The sequence below is a fragment of the Haliaeetus leucocephalus genome, unplaced genomic scaffold, assembly GCF_000737465.1.
Source record: "Haliaeetus leucocephalus isolate CR32 unplaced genomic scaffold, Haliaeetus_leucocephalus-4.0 Scaffold526, whole genome shotgun sequence".
Taxonomy (NCBI): Eukaryota; Metazoa; Chordata; class Aves; order Accipitriformes; family Accipitridae; genus Haliaeetus; species Haliaeetus leucocephalus.
Genome location: NW_010972962.1, coordinates 8,190,321 through 8,213,567, shown reverse-complemented (window position 1 = coordinate 8,213,567; position 23,247 = coordinate 8,190,321). Strand labels below are relative to the sequence as shown.

The window sequence follows — 23,247 nt, the reverse complement described above, 5'->3', positions numbered from 1 at the left end:
CTGCTGCTGGGCAACAATGAGAAGGAACCCTGTGCCAAGCATGTCTTACTGGCTGGATTGAGGTTTCCCTTTATATGATGAGAGCACAGCATCATCTTTCAGAAGTACCGACCTCTCTCAGCTGCTTCCAGAGCTGAGGCACCTCAGCAAGGTATTCTGCAAGGGACCTGCTGCCTCCTTTCTAAGCTAGGTACACAAAAGTGGGCACTTAAAATCATTTGAAAAATGGAAGCAAAAATGCTCCTTTACCTAACAGCTCTGCCACCACGACAGACCAACAAGAGACTGAAGTATTGTATGTTATTGTCATGGAAACCACATGAGCACCTCAGGTAGAGAGGCACTGTCCCAGCTCAGCAAGGTTGGCCAAAGAAGCGTGGATTCTGTGCCATCTGTTAGAAGGGTTTGCTCTCAGTTTCTGCTGTTTATTTTAGTGCAAGCTGACATGGACTTTGTAGGGAGTGAAGGGATAATTCTGCCTCTCATGTTCTCCAGGGGCACAAGAGTAAGCTGCAATAATGAGCTCAAGGTGTCAGAGGAAACCACCCCACTGAGGCATTGCTGAAACCCCAGGGACTGGGGGACTGCCACCACACAGCACTGGAAATAGCTGCAGTCCAGTGACACCCAGAAAAAACAGCAAAAGCACATGGGGCAGGGATAAAGGAAGGTAATACACAAGTTGTGCTAAAACATTGCAGCAGGATTAGACTGTCGGTAGGTCTGAAGGACAAGCACAGTCTGGGGAAAGCTCATAGGGCACTGAAGATGACAGCTCTACTGAAAACAATCCAGGCCGGAGCACAAGAGAATACATAACAGATCAGGATTAATTGTGCGATCAGAAGCATCAGGCCATTTTGGGGCTGCTGGAAGACAGGACTGAAGTGCCCTGGCAGAAGGCATATAAGGAGTTGGAGGAATACCATCCAGCACTGCACAAGACTCCAGCCAGCCCCACCTGCTCCTCTTCCTCTCAGATACCATATTCACCCACAAAGCAGTGACGGGCAGGGGCACCCAACAGCATGCCCATAAACAGCAGCACTTCTGGATACACAAAGGCATCAGTCCCATTTCCTGCTAGGCAAGGTGTAAACCCTGAAGGATCCTGGTCTGCTATTCATCCCTCTTGCAAGGCTATAATTACTGCAGTGGAAGTAGCAGTTTTATCACAAAGGCTATCTGTTTTCTTCACCCTGACCTGTTTTTGCCTGTGTATCACAAACATGTGGAGGATTGTATGGGGCTTAGTGGACCAAGGCACATGTTTTGGCTGCAGTGTGCAAGGTCACACACACATCTCCCACAGCACCATGCAGCACTGACCAAAAGAAAGCCAAGGTATCCACAAAGGAGACAGGGGTTGGCTGGAGAGTCAGGGGATAGGGTACTAGAGACAAAGACTCAGAGGTGCAGGCAGCACAAACTACAAGCAGGAAAGTTCAGCAAACCTAGCCCTGCTAGGCATGTGTGTGCTCAAGAACAGGAGATGCTCAAACACTGCAGCATCATCCCAGCTACAAAGCCATCCAAGCAATCTAGCTCTCTCATCTGCCATCATCCAGTCCCACATCCGATACAGTTCTGCAGACGCCAGTGCATCATGCAGATATAATCCCTGTTCCGCAGCTCTAGTACCAGTACCTCGCACCCCTACTGAACACCACAGATCAGCACTTCCCTTGGTCAAGAAGGATCCAAATGACACCCTACAGGACAGCTATGCATAACTGTATGAGCTCACAGCAGAGGATGCAGACTTCCACTCTAAGGAAGCTTTGAACACATCGCCTCCAAAATGGAAAAGCCAATGTATCGTTAGCCTCATCAGCACCTAACCTAAATTGCAACTACAGTCTATACTCCAGACTAGCAACTTGTTATGCAGCTGATCAAGCCACAGGAAACCTCCAGAAATAATGTTCTGGGTGTAGACATTCAAAGAGAATCACCACATTTAGATATATGTGGAAAGATGAAGGAACTGCACCAGAAAAGGGCAACTTACATGAATTTTAATAACTCTAGTCTGCACTCCACAATTCTTCTTGAGCAGCATCTTCTGAAAGAGAGTAGAATCCAGGGATTAGTAGCAGTAGCGTGAGGGAACAGAAAGAGGGAGGGTTTAGGGAGTCTCTTTTAATCAACATTTAATTAGCAAACAAGATGGATGGATGCTTAAGTGAGATATGAAAGACTAAGAATTACCAGAGGTGGCCATCAAGTAATCAACTTTATCTGAGACTGTCTCGCCCAACCCCCACAGAGTCCTTTGGCAGTGGCTGATACACTGGGTTTCAAAAGAATGCACAAGAAATTCCACAGAGAAAGAGATGGAACAAGTGCTTAAAAGGAAGTATCTTCCAAATTTCTGTCAATTAGTGGTTAGACTTTGCCCTGAAGCAGGTGAATTTATGTTCCTTTTATGAAGAAAAAAATAGTCTATTTAATGTAAATGTGGATGTTCCCATTATTTAACAGTTATTTTCATTATGTTTATTTATTTAGAATCAAAAAACAAGGTAAAAAAAAGCACCTGCCCACTGCCCTAAATCCATTTGCCATATAGTGTAAGAGCCATTAAAGCTGTCATAACATATGAACCACACAACTTGGCAAACAGGATGTACTTAAAACAGCAATTACTTTGTGTAACTACAGAAATAAACAGGTGAGTTGCAGCTCTATTCCAGTTTTAAGGCAGTGCTTTGAAAGTAGGCAAACGAATAAAATCATTCTTTTCCTTGAAAAAATTCCCAAAAAACAACTCAAAGTGGAAGAACAAGGCTTCAAGAGAGAACAGTTTTTCTGTAAAAAATACTTCAACTACATTTTTCATAGTGAAAAACTTGGTGATGGAGGCATATCAGGAAGAAAATTCTCCATCAGCTTTTGAAAGAAATAATAGATTTTCCTAGTTCCTGACTGTTTTCTACCCCTTTCCAGTTGGAAAGCTGTGTGAAGTGTGGGGTAACACTCACACACACACACGCTTTAACAAAGCAACTGAGGTGTTTTTCAGATTAAGCTCTTAACACAGAAGACCTGTGGAAAGACATCCCAGCATTTCACCAATATGGATGGTAAATAGTGAGACCTTTCTACTTCTTCTCTCCTTTTGTTTGTAGTCTTCCTGCTTTTTTCCAGTAGAACACAAAAGCAACACAGTAAAGGGAGCCTTGGAAACTCAAAAAGCTTCCCCCCCCCCCCAAATACACAAACAACCCCCCAAAAACTCAGAAGAAAAAACCCTCAAACTGAAGACAGTGTTCAGGTGAAAGTATATATTATTCTTCCAGTAGAAAGTACTGCTGGGTGGTGGGGAGGGAAGTCCCACTCCTCCACGACTTTTGTCATTCTACACCCCATGAGCACATCTTTGTAGTCCTAATCCACACAGCTGCCCTAAACTTAGAAAGGGAGTTGGAGACCCACCCACCATTTCTGTGCTCATCAGTCTCTTGGATCTAAAAACCAGCCCTCAGCACACTCACAGCCCACTTACACACCTGGAAAAGAGACAGACACTGCAGCAAGTCTTGAAACTTGTACATGGGTAGTTTGGGGCCTGAGGAAACTGCAATGCACTGTCCAAGCATGCATGGGGGAGAAGGGAGGTGCTGCAAGGATTTTGAGCTTTTTCTCTTTTTCTCTTAATCCTTTAGCAGGTGAATCCTAATGCTTTGTTATTAATCAAAGGGCTCAACAGTAGCCATGCCTGATGCCTCTGTCCCCACATCTGACCTAGCAGCACAGGCTGCTGGGTCAGCGCAGCATCAAGGTTTCTAACCTAAAAGGACCCAACAGGTCTTTGCACAAACCAGGTAGAAGGAAACAAAGGGAACTGCTGAACTGAACTAACCCAAGCCTGCGCCATCCTACTAAACAAGTAATTCTCCAGGAATTCCTATAAAACAACACAGGGCTCCAATCCCAGTGAGGCTGCAAGGCAGTTATTGTAAGGCTGGTATTTACTGTGAGGTTACTGCCTTTCTTAAGACCCCCCACAACCACACAGTGGAAAAGACTGAGGAGGAGGAGGAGGGAGAACTTGGTGGGGCTGACAAACCCCAGGGGTGCAGGGAAGAGCAAAGTGAGGAGTTGTACAGTCTTGCAAAGTTTTGGTCTCTCCATAAGCTTTTCTTCTAGACTGCTGTGAAATGTTGGGTGGTGGGGATGAGGAAGGGTAAGCTCAAGCCACAAGCCCACTGGTGGGATAAAATGTGCAAGACAACATAGGGTCAAGTAGTGAAAGTGAGAATCAGGACTCCGGATTTTGAGCCCCATCCTTCAGGGGAAGAGCACTGTTACAGCGGGACATACCCTGCACTGCATCCCATTTGACTATGAGCTGCATGACTCTGGGTGAGACTCTCAGCTTCTCCAGGCTGCCGTAAAGCTGAGCTTTAGGGTGATACTTGGCTGAACCTCCAAGGATGGAGTAAGGCTGTGACACCAAATTCCACAGTGCCTCAGTAGCACCACAGGATCCTCTGCTGAAAGGGGAAAAGTATCTTTACACACAACTGTCAGCCAGGGATCAAGTACAACACCTCCCAGTACAGTCCAGTGGGGTCCAACACCTAGTGAGGTCCCACCCACATATCCCCTGATGACCCCATCAAGGTGCAACAAGAGACATTATTTTCCAACTACAAATTAGTAGAGGCAGCAAGACCTTAAATTTACTCATCCTGGCCTTCTATTAAAACGCATAGGGAGGAACAACAGAAACAGCATTACAGGACGACAGCCAAGACTGACCGAAAAGTTTGAACTAGCCTGTGGGCGGATGGACAACCAGCCAGACTCTACCAAGAGGAATCCAAGTGGTCAGCTGTATCCCAAGTCCTATGCTTCTGGCAGAAAACCAGAGGTGCTCTTTTAGCGATGCTGTTGTGATGAGCTTTAATCATACAAGGATCTTGCCACTATTTCCACTATAGCTACAGTTCAAAGAGGTTGCATTGTATAGCAAGGGCAGGATGCCCTTTGTTAGTCAATAGTGATCTCTGGTGTGCCTCTTGATGGACTTAGTAGTAAAATGAAAACATGACACCCCCTCATCCACAGGTTGTAAAACTGGAGCATAAACCTCACCAGGGGAAGCCCTCTGGAACTGCTGGGTTTTTCTACTTCCACTTAGACTGGAAGTGGAGCAAGACTGCTTGTGCTGCACTCTTCCAGCTTACTGCAAGGGTCCAAGGTCATCATAAGAAACAAAACAGAGGGAGAGAGAGAGCAAGCCAGCCACATGATCCTGCAGCTGAGAATGAATAAATAGAAGGCAAGTTATCAAATGTTACTCTATTTAATCAAATTGCTTCCACCCCACTTGCAGCCACACACTCTCTGCACCCAGCACAGTAAAGCCATGCCTTACAAAAAGTCAGTCAAGCATCTTTGTATGGTTTTCCATCCCTTGATTTTCCCTTTCCTTGCCAAGCCTGAGTGCAGACTTTTGCATGTGGAAGCTAAAACACAGTGCTGCCTAGCAACAGAAGGGGACTTTCCACAGCAGCCTCTCCTCATCCTCCCTCTGGAGACCTCCGCATCACAAGCCAGCCACAAGTTGCAGCAACTCATTAACCCCTATTTACATAGATACAAGGCAGAGCTGAAATAACATTTATTTATAATAACATTACATGACTTGCAGTAGGCTAAAGCCAGGGGAATGGCCTATAAGAAAGGTGACACATTCAGTGTAGTAACCCCGGGATTATTCCTAACTACTAGGCCAATCTGGAAGTGCAGTTTTATTTCCTCGAGTTATTTTTTGGGACCTATGACAAGAAGAGCAGAGATTTGCCAAAGGTCATGGAGAATGTTAGCAGCAGAGCTGAGAATAAACCATAGGGTTTGCTTCTGAGACTGTCTTCCACCTGCAGAAAAGGAAATGGAAGAAAAAGAGGCAGTGTCTGTGCCCAGCCTCGTTTCAATTAAAAAGTCCCTCCCGTTCATCTCCCAACAGAACTGCTGGCATCAGAGCTGAAACATACAGCTTGGGAGCACTATTATTTGCATGAAGGAAAGTATTTTATGATCTGCTGTAGCTTCTACTTAAAAGGAGGAACTAACATGAATAAGGAAATGTGATAGGTCTTTTTGAGGGCACAAGAGTTATGCCTCACTCTAAAAATAAGGCTGAATTGGAACATTTTAGAGTTAAACTCCCAGAAAATAGCAGAATCGGTTCAGCCTAAGAACCCTCCCACCAATCTCACCTCCTGTTATACAAATACTCCCTGCTCATAACCCAGTGACCCTCCCTGTCCTAGACGCAGATTCAAAAGAAACTTGCAGGGACTGGAAATGATCCCTTAGAGGGTTACATATTTACTGAATGACATGCGGTAATGAACCCCTGAACTGGCACATGGCTTTGCTGCACATCACTGCCACATCAAAATACGACATTAAGAGCAGAGATGAACCACCACCCCTGCTTCTCTCAGAGCACAGCTCTCTAGTCAAGCCTTGCTTCAGGAGACACCTCCGATTAAGCAGTAGTGCTCTAAGTCCTCTAACACTGATTTGAACAGTTTTGAACTAACCCAGGCAGTAAGTGGTGCACACATTTTTGCTTTGGGACACAATATTTGGCACACAATATTTGCTTATGCGCACAAACTACTGTATCTGGAACTACTGTATAAAAACTGCATCATCCAGATGACTAATATTAACACATAAAATATAGGTATTCTTAAATGCAAGGTCATTCTAGGAATAGTGAAATCCTCAAGGAGGTTGAATTTATGTCACACTACTGCAGTTCAAAAACAAATATTTAAAACCCTGGCAATGAACAATTTAAAGGCAGGCATCACAGCTTAATTTTCAAATACGTAAGAGTTCAAACAATCTCTCAAATCAGTGTACAATGCAAAATATCAGCTTGTATATTAATAAACACCTTTCATCTTACATCTGCTTTTTATATGAATGTTTCTATTTTTAGAATGGTTTCATTTTCACTGCCTCCATAGGACAAAGCAACAGCTCTTTTGTCTACTGGTGGTTTTTTTTTTTAATTATTATTAATTTTATTATCTGGTTGTAGTTTTAAACCTAAGGGCCTGTCTAGAGTTGGATGCAGTTTAACTACTACCATTTTTTTCAAACCAGTTTAGTCTATTTCATGAAAGAGAGCACAGGAACTCTCAGTTCAACTTAACTCATCATTTAATCTACAATAAATCAGAACACTTCATCCAATGCTACATACTGGTATACAATCAGCTTGTTACAACTTAAGAATTTTGAAGGTATTTTCACTTGTTTAATGAAAAATATTTCAAGTCTGTATTCAGTAGCTGTACTGTAATGTGCCTCAAAGACCAGACTTTCAGAAGAACATCAAGCAGGCCAGAAGTCTGCCTTTCATCAGTTTTGCTGAGGACCCTCCACAGAAGGGCTGATGCACTTTGACTGAAGGTATGGACATGTCTGTCACTTGTTGACATCTTAAAGCTCTTGACAAGATACAAAGTGTTAAGCAGACCAAGTTTTAAGAAAAAGTCTCCTCAGCTCCATAACTCTTGTTTTACTTCTATGCTGTTAACCCTACCAGCCCGTTTCCCAGTTGTCCAGAATCTTCCTGGAACAACAAGGCAGACCAAGCTTGAATGTCTATCATAGAAAATAAATACAGAAGCAGACTGATGATACTGCTTTGTTTGTTCAGAAAAAGAACTGAAGGAAGAAACATTACAGTGCGGAGAAACTGCACTCTAAGTTGTAGCAGAAGGCTAATGCAAAGGGAGAAACCATGCCCAATGATGCAACATCCATAAAGAGAAAAAAATGACAGCAAGGCAGTGAAGCAGCAAGATGGCCCAATAAGCCAAGGGCTGAAAGGGCCTCAACAAGATGTTCCTTCTGACAGGGAGGTGAAGCAGATGCCGGTGAAGAGGCAATGCTGATGTGTGAGCTCCAGCCCAGTGCCATTCCCAGTGCACGCGACGAGCTGGCCAGATGAGCACGGCCCCGTGGCATTTCTCTCCTGGCAAGGCATTTGAGAGCAAGGAGCTTGCCTGACCTCCTTCCCTACCAGCCCCCAGAGCTGAGGTTGGGCCAGGAGGAACAGCCTTCCACACCAGCCAGCTGCTGAACAAAGCCTGTCCACTGCCTCACCACTGCTCAGGCAGGGAGAGCGTGCAGAGGGTTAAGGCACAGGGCAGGGGCACAGCTGCAGCGTAGTGGGCAGATAAGGTCAGGGCGCTGCACAAAGTGGCTATTGTACAGCACGATGCGGCTGCAGCCTTCTGCCTGACCGAGTCCCACCTCCGAGTCCCACCTCCATCCCACCGCATGGGATGGCACGGGGCAGACGGGCTGGGGAGCTGCTGGGGCAGGAAGCCCACAGCTGCTAGCCACCAGAGCAGGGAGACACACATGCAGGGAAACCAGCAGCAGCCTCACACTACTGACAAAGCAGGAGATTTCAGCAGGGCCCTTATTAAAGCACAGGCAGAATTAAAGGAAGGGGATTGGCTACCCCAAAGGCAGCGCTCCCACAGGCCAGGCATGAAACCCTACAAGGCCCCAGCCAAAGCTCAGCAGCAAGGCTGAAGCTTTCGGTGCCTCCCTGACCCGACAGCTTCAGGCACCTCCAGGCTAAACCACAGCAGCCCAGTGCCCTCTGCTTTTGCAGACATCTCCCAGGGCACAAGGGAGCCGGGCTGTGGCTCCTGTCCTTTCACCAACATGGTGATGGGTACTCTGCAAGAGGCAAAGCTGGGTCTGCCCCCCCATCGGTTTAGGAGGATAACAAGCAAAAATTCTTTTAAAGCTATTTTGTCAGTTGATTTTGGACTGGGGTTTTAAATTCCTTGGCACTGAGCAGTGCTGCTAGGGAATGGGCATCACCTCTTAGCTCTGCTGTACCAAAACTGTAAGGAAAAAGAGTAGATCACAGGCTCCTCCTTACTGCAGTAAAGCTGAAGCAACTCCAGCTGACCTTACCCCCCAGCCAGTCTCAGGCACATGTGACTTTAATCAGCAGAAAAACAAGGGACTAGTCCTTCCTAGCTGTCACCTGAGGGTACTCTGCATTTGCTTTGCCAGGGATGCCCTATGCCAGCCAAGCACCCACTGTCCGGGACCTCTGGACCCAGGGGTGCAAGGCCACTAGCCAGCACATCCATGTGCCAGATGCGGACGCAAGCTCCTTGGCCAGCCCCTGCAGCAGCACAGCACCAGGAGGGCTGTGTTTCAGCCACAGCCTTAAATTACAATTATCATCTGTCACAGTCTGCAGACTGCTCCACCAGAAGTTAAACAGCCTCCCAGCACTTTAAAATACAGGCTAATTCAAGTAGTTTGGCCAACGGTTTCCCCTCCTACAAACCCCAGCATCTGAAGACTGTAAGTTGTGGTGATACTGTGGAATATCCTGAAAAGCATCTGAGTTCTTTAGAAATTTATTTCTATTTCATATTCAGTTGAATTAGTCATTAATGCTTTTTTTTTTGCCACACTTACCCTCAATCTGAGGACCCTGCAAAACATCAATATATTTGGTCTCTCAACATTGTCACAAAGCGCACCCATCTCTATCAAACAGGGGAGCCCCGATTTTCCAGGCAGCACATCTGCCAGCAAGTGCCACAAATCCACAGCCTTCACTTACTGCAAACACTGACCACTTAGCACCTCTGGACACGGCAGTAGAGGAAATACTGATTACTGAGTGATCACTGAAAACAAATTCAAATTTAAAAAAAAAAAAACAAAAACCAACAGACAAGGCCTCACAAAAAACTGTACTACAGGGACTTGCCCAGGATCACATACTCAGCAAATGGTCGGCCATGAAAACCACAATAAAATAACTTCTGTGGTCACAAAAATCCCCTCCAACATGATGTCATTAGCCACCTCATTTTGTGCACTCCTGGGAAGGGCTCAGCTGTCACTGCTGAAAAGAAATGGGTGAGAGCCTACAGCAAATACAAAATGGCCCTGAACCACAGGTGAGTCTTAACTGGCAGAAGAGCAAGTCAATCCCATAAGTGGATTGCTCTCTAAACAAGCACAAGCCAGTCATACCTCAATCCAGAAGGACACACAGGTGATCAGCAGAGTGGCACCAGGCTGCTGGGCCTGGCTGGTGCCTGCTACAGAAGTGTGAGCCAAAGCCTGGCCAGCAAGGTCTGCCACCTGGCAGAGCACCCAAATTCCTACCACTCCCAAGGCCCAGAGAGCAGATAAAATTATTCAAATTACAGGCTGCTTTTTGAAGTTCTCCCTGAATATCACACTAGAGCCACAGCTAATGCAAACACAGCTACCTACTTACACAATTATGGTCTAAGTAAACAGACTCTCTGCGTGTCTGTAGATGACTCTGGTTTTCTGCAGCTCCTCTGTCACCTTTGTGGCATACAGTCTGCAGATATACTCCAGATCTGTACAGAAGCCCTGTCCCCCTAGGCACCGATAAAATGGGCCAGATTTGTCCTGGCACTTTTACCACTAGCCCTTTGGTTTAAGTTTGGGGATGGAGGAAGTGAACACTCTGTATGGAGCATCTCTGGCTCAGCAGCCACTTCCCCTGCTGGTCTGGCAGAGTCTGAATGTGCTGATCTGCAGGGTACATCAGATGGTTCATCTATTCACTGCTCACCAATCCCAAATCCCTCACTGAGTTTTCTTTGAGACCTGGAAAAAATGCAAAGCTCCATTTGTGTAGGAAACAGACCTGACTGAAAACTCCAGCACCTGTGGAGTAACAAAAATATAAAGAAGGGGCAGGATTCATTAATTCCCGATCACTCATCTGCACATGCCAAAGTTACCGAAGTTCAAATGCTGGGCTTGCCCCTCCTGCTCACTAGAGCCTGGGAAGGGAGGAGGGGTGCAAAGGGACAGGGGAGTCTAGTTTCACAGCTGGCAGGCATGGTAGCAGCTCCTGAGAAAAAGCTTACAAGGCTTTTAATTCAGGGTTGCCAACGTGACTGTTTCCTCCCTTCATTCCTGGCCTTGGCTCCAAAGCTGTCCACAGGGAATGTCCAGTCTAGTTTAACATATCATCTGATGTCTCTATAGTTTGTCTCACTTCTGCAATCCCAGCTTGCAACTGTTAACTGAAGCCTTGGCTCAGACATGACTTCAAAGCCCTCCCTCCCCACGGACTTTTGCCATAGGCAGAGCGAGGGCAGAGGGCACACTGCCTTCTGTGGCTTTATCCCTTTACTCTCAGTGCTGCTGCTGCAGCACATGGGAAATGGCAGTGCTGGGGGCTTGAAACAAGCAGCCCCAGACCCTTTCACCATTTGCTGTTTAAACAATGTCCCCAAGCACACCAAGAAGGGGTTAAGACATTAGCACAAGTCAGGCAATAGAGTAAACACAGTTTGCTCTAAGCAGGGAGACACAGAGGGCTCTGAAAGTCACACAGCTGTACACCCTGGGAAAGAAGAAGAAGAAAAAAATAAAGTCAGTGAAAGGTACAGATTCTTGTCAGCTGGGACATTACAGGGACACAAAGAGGAAAACAATCCACAGATGGCTGCTCAAAACCCAAAGGACACAGGGACTATGAGAGCATGTGCCAGATTACCTTTACAACATCCTGAGCTAACTGAAAAAACTACAAGACACCCTGAAGGCTCTGTGCATGCCACAGGGCCTCGTGCATACCAGCCAGAAAGTGAACAACCTAATCATCCGCAACACCAGATTTCCAGAAAAGACTGCATGATCACACAGGTTCGCCATGGCAGAGGAAAGGATAGCTGTATGCATGGAAAGCAAAAGAAAAAAAATAAGGCTCAAAATTGTTTCAAGTCTAGATTTTAAAGCAAATTTCTTCAAGTATTTGAGCCAACCTGAATGTTTTAGATGTTGATATCAAGTAATTATGTTTAAAAGTATAAATTCTTGGCCCTGAATGCCTGTTTGTCAGCCCAAAAACCTGCCCTAAAGGGTATAGTTAGCACAAGGGACTTTTCAGGAGGTATAAAACCCACACTGTATCTATCTAATCCATCACAGAACACATGCCATGGAGATCAATGGGTTTGTCTGGGGAGAATCTGGAATATGCACCTTCTCAGCAGATTCTTAGCCGGAGGGTTGTTCTTAGTGGAGCTCCTCAAAAATAGGGCACCATGGGGTATACTCATTGCACTAAATGAGGAAAGGATTTTTCAGTGGCATGGAAGGCAGCCATGGACTGTTCTTTACAATAGAAACCTCCAAAGGTGACTCTTAATCACCTCCCACCCTCCCTCCAGCTGAATGTGAAGGACATTACCCTGTGGGAACCCTTGCATTGGGTTCAGCTGGTGGGAACACAAAGGCAAAGGCAACTAAGGAGAAAACACAAGGTCACACCTTCAGACCAGAACTTGGATTTGTGGATAGCAGAGAAACTTTGAAAAAGCCAAATGCAGGTTAACTGCATAAACAGCTCTGGGAAGCCAAAACAAGCCTGTCTCAAACAAACAAGGAAACAACCTGAGCCATGGGGCTTGCTCAGGCTCCACAGAGTCTGAACACAAGGCACAGAGTCGTGCTCCTTCTCCTCCCAAAACACACACACGTACATGTCATGTCTGCACAGCCCAGCAGCATATTTCAGCATCTTCTCCTTTCACATGACTATGCCTATTTGTGAGATCCCATTTGTTTGCATGAGCACATGAAAATAATTTTAAATAAACAAGTACTATATTAGAAATTACAGGCCAGAAGATGATTAACAAACCAGAAAGACCATTTTTTGTCTTCAGACAACCATAAAGTGAGAATAGTAGAACATTAATAACCACAGAGAGAAATGATGATGTAACCAACTGTTCCCACATGTCCCACCCCACCACTTACTTGTCCCCCTGCTCCCCTGCCCTACTGAACCTCACATACAGGTTAGTGACAAGGGAACATGCTGAAATGACTAGCTATTAGGATAAAGGCCTCTTAATCCAGGGAGCTAATCCATTTATACAGCACATAACTAACAACTGTGCTCAGAGAATGTTCTCCCACACTCGCATGCAGCAATGCCTGCCCACACCTGCCTCACAGCACAACACTACACAGCACATGGGGCCTGGGGTGGTGTCTGCAGGTTGAAGCTCAGAGCTTGTGATGGAGTTTGTCCTACCAACTTTGAAAGGGCCAGCCTAGGCCTCTACCCATGTGAACAGCTTGCAAGGAATTCAGAGGAGCCAGTATCCCCCATCTGGTGCTTTGCCCTTCCTCTTAAGTAGGTACATGGTTCCCTTCAGCACTGGTGACTAGCACTTGTGGATTCCAATACCCTGTTACATCCCCTTTGTCCACAACCTCATGGCTGCACATAGCTCAGGATGGCACAGAAGCTGGTCCAGAGAAGCCTCCCCAATGCGAAAAGCAATACAACCAATGCAGCAAACAGTGCTTTCCCCTGGACACTTTAACGTGCTGAGCTTCAGCATCTCCACTTGTCCACGGGTGCCAGCACAGGATACACGTTACTCCTACCAACTTTTTGAACCTCCCCTATGCAGGAGCAGTGATGTGCCAGCTCAGAGCCAGAAGCAGGCCACTACCCTTCCAAACAGGTGTTAGCAGAACACAGCAACCCTTAGAGCTGTGCAAGAACAACTAGTTGGAGAACTGCTGACCTCATGTATGCCACTCCATTGTCTGCATCAAGATCCACTTTCCAAATACTTGGAAATAAACTTTCAACTCAATACCCTGTAAGATCCACATCAGAGCCTGTATAACACATGCCAGTGCTTGTAACACAAATTTTAACACACAAATCATTTTGGTGTTTCCTTTCTTCAGTTCAGGATTTTGGCCCATCTCATGCTTACGAAACAGTCATGTCCAAGGACCAAGAGGGCTCATTCACCCACCACACTGGAGAAGGGCAAAAGTTCAGATCATATCATTAAAAGAAGAACGAGCAGAGTACAAAGGCAGACCTGAACGTCTCAAGGCCAACTTCATTAAGAACCTCTGTACAGAGAAAGTTGGTAATAAAAGCAAAAATTTATACTACATTTGTATGAATAGTTTTGAGGGTGTTTGAGTGATTTCGATGCTTGCATCTGGAAAGCAAATGAACCAATGCCTCAACACAGTACAGAGTTTTACACAGTGGACCAAGCAACATAGGCAAGTCTCACAGTTGCAGCAGTAGTTACTGCTGCTTTCTACTTCTAACCCTACCAGGAGCCACATCATGAGATAGCAATCTGATTTTTTCAGCTTCTTGAGGTTTACCATTTCACTCATCTGTAGGGTCTTTCCATAGGCTGTTTAGCATAACTGCCCATAGTAAAAGAGTCTGCAAAATGCAGACAGGAAGAATTAGCACATCAAAAATGCCTTTCACACTGCTTGTAGCAGTCAGACTTGAAAAGAACATTAGGTGTATGATGCAAGAAAAGATACAAGAATACTAAAGAGATGTTGCACTACAAGTCTCTCTGCTCAAAAAAACATTTTCCAAGAGCACTACTTCTACTGCTCATAATTACACTCATTCCTCTAACAACACTTAGAAACTAACAGAGCTGGCCATGTTATTCAGAGGATGACAAAATTATATTAAGTTGAAAACACATTAAGAGCTTGATTTGATAGTACACCAAATTCAGAACTACAATGAAAATACACATACCATGAGCTTACTGTGCTATTTCAATCAGAGCTCTAAACAAAGCACCACAGCTTAGGTTTCAAGACTTACATTAAAGTATGCTCAATATACAGCCTTATCTAGCCTGGTACACCATGCTCTTGTGTGAGGCTTGTCTGTCTTTCCTGCACAGACAGCAAACAATAGCAGTAACAGACTTTCCTGAACAAACATGGGGCATTCCCTGACCTATGGCAGTTTCCCCAGCTGTAAACCACATCGCCTGTAATCTAGCAAGTAACAGGTTTACAGCAGTAAGAAAACAAGACATCTGACTGCTCCATTTTAAGGATATTTCTACCTATACTAGGAACTGCACAGATCCACTACCTTTGCAATTTGGAAAATGATTTGTTAAACTGCTCCTTGTTTCTTAATCATATTATGCCCACATACCATCATGCCAGAGCCTACAGGAGTGTCTGATGAGCCTCTGAAGTGATATGCAAGATAGGGAGTTCCTAAAGTCTCCACAGGTAGGCAAAAGACTTATCTATGCTGTCAAAAATGAACATGCTTACAATAAGACTGCAAAGTAACTTGCCAAGCAATTCATGGTTTCATCCTTTGTATAACTGCCCAACCTATTTTTTCCATAATGAAACGCAAGTAGGTGAAATTATAGGTTGCAAGGATATGCCAGGATTTTAACACAAGCACATTTTTAGAATTAAAAATATAGTTTACCCTCACATAGACATTATCACAGACTTCTCATTTACATTAAGTTCCTAACACTCTAGACAATCCTCAGTTTTGCAAGTTCATTCCTATGGAAATTGCTTTGCATAAGCAAGGAAAGTCCAACAGGAGATTGAAAAGATTATTTCCAATGAGGAAAACCAGCAAACTTAATAGGGTTTCTCCTAAGTACCTTAATTTGTGCCATTTTTAATTTACCTGTGGCCCCCAGGACACCCATGCTTTTGAAACCTTGAATTTAGAAAAAAAAAAAGTAACTATGTTTTTGGCTTGGAGAGGGAGGGTTCATCTCTGACTTACTGGTCATCATTTTTTTAAAACCAATTGCAAGTCAACAAGAAGTGTGTATCTGGCAACACAGCTCTGGAGATGGGCAGGGAGTTTTAGAAGTGAATTTGCTCTGGTTTAGCTCAGTCTCCATCTACATGAGAAGCAGATGTCTCTGTTGAGTGCCTCCTCCTGTGAGACAAGCTGTGGACCAATGCCCAGAACTCCCATTGACATCAACAGGCTGAAAGAAAGTGCGAGCAGAGCCCAGCAGTGTGGTTCTCATGTGAACCAACATGGAGAGGTTAAGAGCTAAGGCAGAAAATCAGACCCCACACCAAGGACAGCTGTGTTGTTGACAGCCAGGCTGGCTACTCTACCATGGCAAAGCTTGCCTCAAAACCAGTATTTCCTAGAGCGTTTACTCTAGTCACAGGCTTGGCCTTAAAAGCTCAGCCAGCTTCTGCCTATTGAACAGTAATGGTTGCTGCATTTTCAAGTCTCAGACATGCTCTGGGACAAGCTGCTTGCTTTCAGTCTGCAGTGGCAAAACTGGAGAACACCCAGCATCAATAGTTAATCTGCACAATCACATAACCACCCTGTTTCTGCTGTTTCCAAACCTGCACAACCACCTCCCTCCTTCCTTCTCACTCACAGGCAGTGACCCATGGGGAGACTGCAGGATACAAAGCACACCCATGTCACCTCAAACACCAGTGCCAAGCCATGCTCTCCAAGGTCCTACTTCAGAGATATGGGGCTAAGCAGTGCCTGTGAAAAGCAAAGGGAAAAACCAAGCTTTTGCTTTCCATTCCTTGCTACTATCACTTCTGTGCAGTGCTTTGAACAAGTCTCTTACCATCTGATTTTTAAACAGTAGCAGCCTTGTAGGTGCTGACTTCTAAGACGCTGGTCACTTGTGTAAGTGCTTAAGCTGGGAATTCAACGCTTAGTGGTGGTGGTATGGTAGGAACAAAAGAAAAAGCCTAACCTATCTCTTCTGCTCTCTTCAGTTTCTTCATCTATATAATAAAGTCAGAAAAGCAAGCAGAGAACTGCCACCACCATCAGATGCTCTCTGGACTACATGAGGAATAACCAGCTTGGTTCTAAATAGCCATTTACCCTTTCCAGTCTCCTCAAGCTCACCTCACTGATCCTCTGAAAAAGTAAACTGTAAAGCTTTCTCCTTTTCAGAGAGATCCATTCATCTGCAGACCAAATACAACATGGGCAGTGACAGTATATGGTGAAGCTGCCTGCAAACTCCTTTTCTCCCCAGGCAACAATGAGATATTTGTATCACAATGAGCCACACACTGAGGGAGGAGTGGGAAGGGAGAGATATCTGCCCAACTCAACAGCCACACTGGGACCCAACCCAGGCAGCCCTTCTACTCCAGATACCAAGGCTAGGGGAGGTAAGGACAATCCAGCCTTATTCCAGAGAACAGCACTGTAGAGAAGGTCCTGACCTTCACTGCCAAGCAACATCTACTAACTGGTCTTGCTGGAAAGTATAAACAGGTTGCAGCAAAACTTCTTAATCTGCCAGGCCCTTGAGGCTACTTGGGCTGAATTCAGAGAGTAGGGAAGAGAATGTGCCAGCATTATCCTTCTGTACTGTACTGTGTCAAAACAAGAAACAAGACATCCTTTGGAAAACCTTCTTCAAGAAGGACCTGCAACAGCCAACACACAAGAGACAGAACAGGAATATGCTGCAGGATTGCCACCCTTAGGTATCCAACCCAGCACCCACTCTTTGACTGCCATTCACTCCACCTCAAATCACATTTTAACCAGTTGTGTTGTTGCTGCAGTTAAGATCTCTAGGTTTTGCTGAGTAATGTTTTTTGTGGCCTGCTGGCAGCCCACCATATACCACTGCCAGTAGATATGGGAGACTGGGTTTTTCCTTCTACTGGCTCACTAGGAATTATTTTCTGTAGTCCTTTCAGAGGCAAATACTAGAGGTCAAGACCCCAACCTTGTCTACTCATGTGCAGAGATTCTGCCAACCACTTTCAGGTGGGAAAACTTCAACACCCCCACCCCGCCCAAATTTGCTCCCTCCAGGCCTACCTACCCCTCAGAGTCACACCAAGAGTTCAAGCCTCACACAGTATCACCAGCATTACTCAGGACTTCTCCTTAAGCCACAACCCAAGGACACATGCCGGTGGTGCCCGTATGCCCATTTGATCTCCTCTCTCTGGTCTGCAGCCAAAGAATCAGCTTTAGTCTAATAACTTCTTACCATGCTTTAGAGCTTAAAAAAAAAAAAAAAAAAAGAAAGACAGCAGGATTGGGAAGGTAGCCAGCAAGCCTGCCAATCTAAATAAGCTGTTGGCTTTAACCTTAGGCTCATAATTTACTGCCACTGGTGCCAGGTGCTATATTGTCCCTTTGGGAATCTTAATATAACAAAATGACTCTCTCTAGCTCTGTTTCCACCCATTCTTACCCTCTTCTTCCCCTTCCTATCCCACAGATCTTTCTTGCCTTCAACACATACTCTCCCAAACCAGCCACATCTAATTTCCTTCCCTCATCTTCCTTTTCCTCAACCAAGCTCTCTAGTGCACTGCAAGTCACCCAACTTAATCCCCACTCTCATGATTCAAAGCAGCCCCTCAAGGAACTGAGTTTCAGATGTTTCAGGAGATGTTCTAGCTACTGTCTTACACTTGGAGACAGCCCAGATGCTACTTAGGTTCCATGGTAGTCCAAATAGCTATATTCACCAACATGCAAGCTCCCAGGAAAAGAACACAAAGTTACATGGCTAGGTACCCAAGTAAAAAGAAATAGATAAATACTTCCAGACAGAAGCACTCATAGTGGCTCACTTGTCCATCTCCCCCTTGAACTGTTGTCCCTTTGCATGCATTACAAAACCAGATCAAAAATGCACTCAGGCAAACAAAGAAGGAAAGGATTAAGGGACAAGACTAGAATTGTTTGGCCCTAGGAATGGACAAGCCAACACTCTCTGTGCCAGGGGCTGACACAATGGTGGAAGAGGTCTAAGGACAGATGCATGATCAGAACGAAAGTCTGCCAGCAGCACACCTGAAAGGTGAACATACTATCAACAGATGTCATGGGGCAGAACAGAATTGGAGCAGACTTACACAGAAATTAATTCTCTATTTCAACAATGTACAGAGAACATAGATCCCCACAGAGAAGCTGTTGATGTACAGGCTGGATGAGCAGACAGCAAGGTGAACTGAAAACTGGGTGAAGAGCTGAGCTCAGAGGGATGTGATCAATGGCACAAAGTCTAGTTGGAGGCCAGCAATTAGTGATGTACCCCAGGGATCAATATTGGATCCAGTCCTATTCAACATCTCTATTAATGATCTGGATGATGGGGCAGAGTGTACCCTCAGTAAGTTTGCTGATGACACAATTTTGGGAGAAGTGGTTGCCATCCAGAGAGACCTTGACAGGCTCAAGAAATGGACTGACTGGAACCACATGAAGTTCAAGAAGAGGAAGTACAAAGTCCTGCACATGGGGAGGAACAACCCCAAGCACAAGTATACACTGGGGGCCACCCAGCTGGAAAGCAGCTTTGCAGAAAAGGATCTGGGGGTCCTGGTGGACACCAGATTGAATGTAAGCCAGCAACGTACCCTTGCTGCGAAGGTCAATGGTATCATTGGCTGCATTAGGAGGAATGCTGCCAGCTGGTTGAGGAAGGTGATCCTTCCCCTCTAATCTGCACTGGTGAGGCCACACCTGGAGTACTGTGTCCACTTCTGGGGGTCCCCAGTACAAAAGCAACATGGAGGTACTGGAAACAGTCCAACAGAGGGCCACAAAGATGATTAAGGAGCTGGAGCATTTATCCTATGAGGAGAGGCTGAGAGAGCTGGGAGTGTTCAGCCTGTAAAAGATATGTCTCAGGGGGGACCTTATTGTGTACAAATATCTGAAGGGAGGACAGAGTCTGGTGCTCTTCAGTGGTGCCCAGTGCCAGGACCAAGGGCAATGGGCACAAACTGAAACACAGGAGGATGTTCCCTCTGAACATCAGGAAACACTTTTACTGTGAGAGTGACTGAGCACTGGCACAAGTTATCCAGGGAGGTTGCAGAGTCTCCATCCTTGGAGATATTCAAAAGCTGTCTGGACATGGTCCTGGGCAACTGGCTCCAGGGAACCCTGCTTGAGCAGGGGTTGGACAAGATGACCTCCAGAGGTCCCTTCCAACCTCAACCATTCCATAAGAATGCTCTAACCACTGTCATGGTGTTTGATGCTGAAAGTTTAGGAATAGGACTAGATTATCCTACCTGCCTTGCCCTTGGCATTTACAAGGTGGCACCATGGCAGCAGGTGAACCATACCATCAGTGAAGTGAAGACGTAGTCAAATCAGTTGCCTCCTTCAGGAAAGGAGGAAATCATTACCCTTTCTAGAAAGCAGCTAGGCCAAGTTCCACATGGGTTACAGTTCTCATGCTCTGACTCATCCAGTCCCAGCAGCACATGGGCACTTCCATTACAGCATGTTTTTGCATGTATTAGCCATCCAGGGAACACTTAGGGTACACAGAGAAAGAGAAAGATATTTCTTCTGCCTAGCAGAGTCATAATTGCCTCCTCATGGCAGGGCAGGGTTCCTCATGTCTTCCCTTGCTATTGAGTCTTTCTCTACCTCCCAGACAGCACCCTTCCTTCCCACCCTCCCTTTCTCCATCACTGTCAGACTACAAATGCATTAATCAGCAAACCAGACATCAGCTGGGTGGCACTGAGCTGAGTCTTTATAACAGACATCAAACCAGAAGAAAATATCTCCTCAGCTCCTCCAAAGGCACAAAGAATGAGACACCTCTACCACACCCCATCACCCACTCCTAGTACATGTCTAGAGTCCCAGAACCTCCTGCCACAGAACTGCATCCTTGCAGGCAAGTAGACCAGACAATCTAATCAATCATTTTCAGCCCCAAACTTTCTCATGCTAGGATCGCCTTGCAGCAGCCAGGCATAGCATTTGTTTTGCTGGCTGCTTCAGTGCCAAATGCTGGCAGGGGTGAGATAGACAGGGGTTTCTGTACTGGAGGAACAGCTGCTGTAGAATATTTTTGGGGATAAAAAAATAAAAGCAAAATTGCAGGAGGTTACCAGAAGCAGGATTTCTCATTCTGTAATGGCGCAATCGGTTTCTGCAACAGTTTCCTTATTATATTGCTTCAAGCAGCACTCTACTGCACCCAGGGACAAAGAACTGCTATGGCCCAACTTTTCACACCTGGGAGAGAAGTTCTGGCACTGGGCCCCTTAGGAAATGGTGTAAGCCATTACACTCAGCACAGGCCCCTGAACTCCACTCAGTCACTCTGGAGAGCAAGGCCCAGGGCAGAGACAGTGATGAAACTACCACCGGCACCAGCAGTGGGTTTTCCAGCACTCCCTCAGCACAGATGCAAGTTCAGACAGGCAAACAGATGATAACAATTTTCAGGAACTGACAAGGCCTAGATTCAAATGGGAGGCTGAGAGGTGAAAAGGACTTGCAAGCTCACACATTCTCTATCTGGAAGCTATTTGTCAAGTCCTGAAGCGACAGGCAAGGGCAAAGCCCAGCTGTGCTAAGGATATGGAAACCTCACCCTGTAGCCATTAGCAGCCCAAAGCCCAGACCCCAGTGTACCAGAGGTCACACACTGGTCTTTGGTCACATGTGGTAAGTGGCATCCTGCAGCCTCTGTGCAACCAGTATTGGCCCAAAGAAAGCTTTCAGTCCCGATCACCCTACCAGGCCCAGTCCAACCAAAATGCCAGTATCCAAATATTCAGCAGAAGGACTGTTGGGCTTGACATTTCACAGCTGAGCCCAGACCAGGGCTCACACTGTACCCAGGCCACTTTCAGTGTCAAGCTGTCATGGTTTAAGCCCAGCCAGCAACAAAGCACCAGGAGGCCACTCGCTCACTCCTCCCTGCCCCCTCCGTGGGATGAGGAGAAAATATAAAGAAAAGCTCATGGGTTGAGACACGGACAGGGAGGGAGCACTCACCACTTAGGTCACAGGCAATGAACAGACTCAACTTAGGGAAAAAACCAAATCAATTTAATTTACTGCTAATAAAATCAAAACAAGGATAATGAGAAGTAAAACCAAATCTAAAAACACCTTCCCCCCACCCCTCCCTTCTTCCTGGGCTCAACTCCACTCTCGGTTTTCTCTACCTCCTCTCCTCCAGCGGTGCAGGAGAAGAGGGAATGGGGTTTGCCGTCAGTTCATCACACATTGTCTCTGCCTCATTGTCTGTCTTCCTCCTCAGGGGGAGGACTCCTCACTCTTCCCCTGCTCCAGTGTGGGGTCCCTCCCACAGCAGAGAGTTATCCACAAACTTCTCCAGCATGGGTCCTTCCCATGGGCTGCAGTCCTTCAGTCACAGACTGCTCCAGCATGGGCTTTCCCATGGAGTCAAAGCCATCTTTGGGGGCATCCACTTGCTCCGGCATGGGCTCCTCCACGGGCTGCAGGTGGGCATCTGCTCCCCCACTCACCTCCATGGGCTGCAGGGGGACAGCCTGCCATCTCACCATGGGCTGCACTGGCAGCATCCCCTCCTCCAGTGCACCTCCTCCCCCTCCTTCTTCACTGACCTTGCTGTCTGCACAGGGGTTTCTCTCACGTTCCACTCCCCTTTCTGCTGCAGGCTTCCCTTCTTAAATCTGTTATCCCAGAGGTGCTACCACCGTTGCTGATTGGGTCAGCCTTGGCCAGCGGTAGGTCTGACTTGGAGCCGGGAAAGCTTCTAGCAGATTCTCACAGGAGCCACCCCTGTAGCCCCCTCCCCTGCTACCAAAACCCTGCCACACAAACCAGGATGAAGTTTCACTCACCCATCATGCACTGGAACTACTCATCCACCAAAGGGGTGCAGTGTCTGCAGTGAGAAATCCAAATGTTAGCACAGGATGTGTTTTTCCCTTCTGTGCTGGCCTTTTTCATCTTAGCATCTCAAAGCATTTTAAATAATGCATTAAGCCTCCATAAGACAATGGTATATATATTATCTACTCATACATGCAGGCAAATCATGGTAGAAAGATTTCACAACTTGCTCAGAACTACTTAGTGACTTCGTAGCATAACTGGAAATACACCCACGTACCCAAACTCTCTGCCTTGTACTTTAAAATGATGCTTTCCTTACCAGCCACTTACCCACACATAAACAAGGACAATTTGGATTGCTCATTGTGCCAATCCAAAGCTGCTCTCCTCCAGGAGAGATCTCTTATGATCTCTCTCCCTGCAAATGCTACACTCTGACCTCAAGCTGCTGAAAGATTTCAAAGGAGCTTCATGCAGTCCTACTGAACAGCACAGGAGGATGGACCCTTTACTTCCTCTCTATCTGTTTACACAACATGCCAAGACCAATTAGTCTCATCTCCCGGGAACAAGCTCAGCAGCTCCAAGGAGTCTTTGTGACACCCTGGACTTCCTTACACTTCAGCTGACCCTTGCACCCCTGATGCCTTCACCTTGAGCCAATAAAGGATGCCCCTGGTCTCCTTGACCTTGTGCTCTCAGCATTGCCAAAAAAGCCAGATCTGCTGGCTTAACAGGGTGGCAGCAGCCACAGT

General features: G+C 46.1%; 1 protein-coding gene across 5 annotated transcripts in view; it reads right to left on the bottom strand.

The window, feature by feature from the left end:
- Nucleotides 1-23,247, bottom strand: part of LOC104837412 — a 61,277-nt gene that overhangs the window by 13,906 nt on the left and 24,124 nt on the right. Inside the window, exons 5-6 of one of the 5 annotated variants that reach the window (XR_774931.1) lie at nucleotides 22,498-22,541; nucleotides 11,653-11,747 (exon numbers count right to left, since the gene is read on the bottom strand). The exons of 1 other annotated variant lie outside the window; for it this stretch is intronic. Coding sequence is in view for 2 of the 4 variants with exons in the window: in XM_010576521.1 (XP_010574823.1) it covers nucleotides 2,012-2,065 (54 nt within the window). In the remaining 2 variants the exon portion in view is untranslated. Of the gene's footprint in view, nucleotides 1-2,011; nucleotides 2,066-11,652; nucleotides 11,748-22,497; nucleotides 22,542-23,247 lie in introns of all 5 variants that reach the window. 3 more of the 5 variants (XR_774930.1, XM_010576521.1, XM_010576523.1) reach the window with 3 other exon arrangements.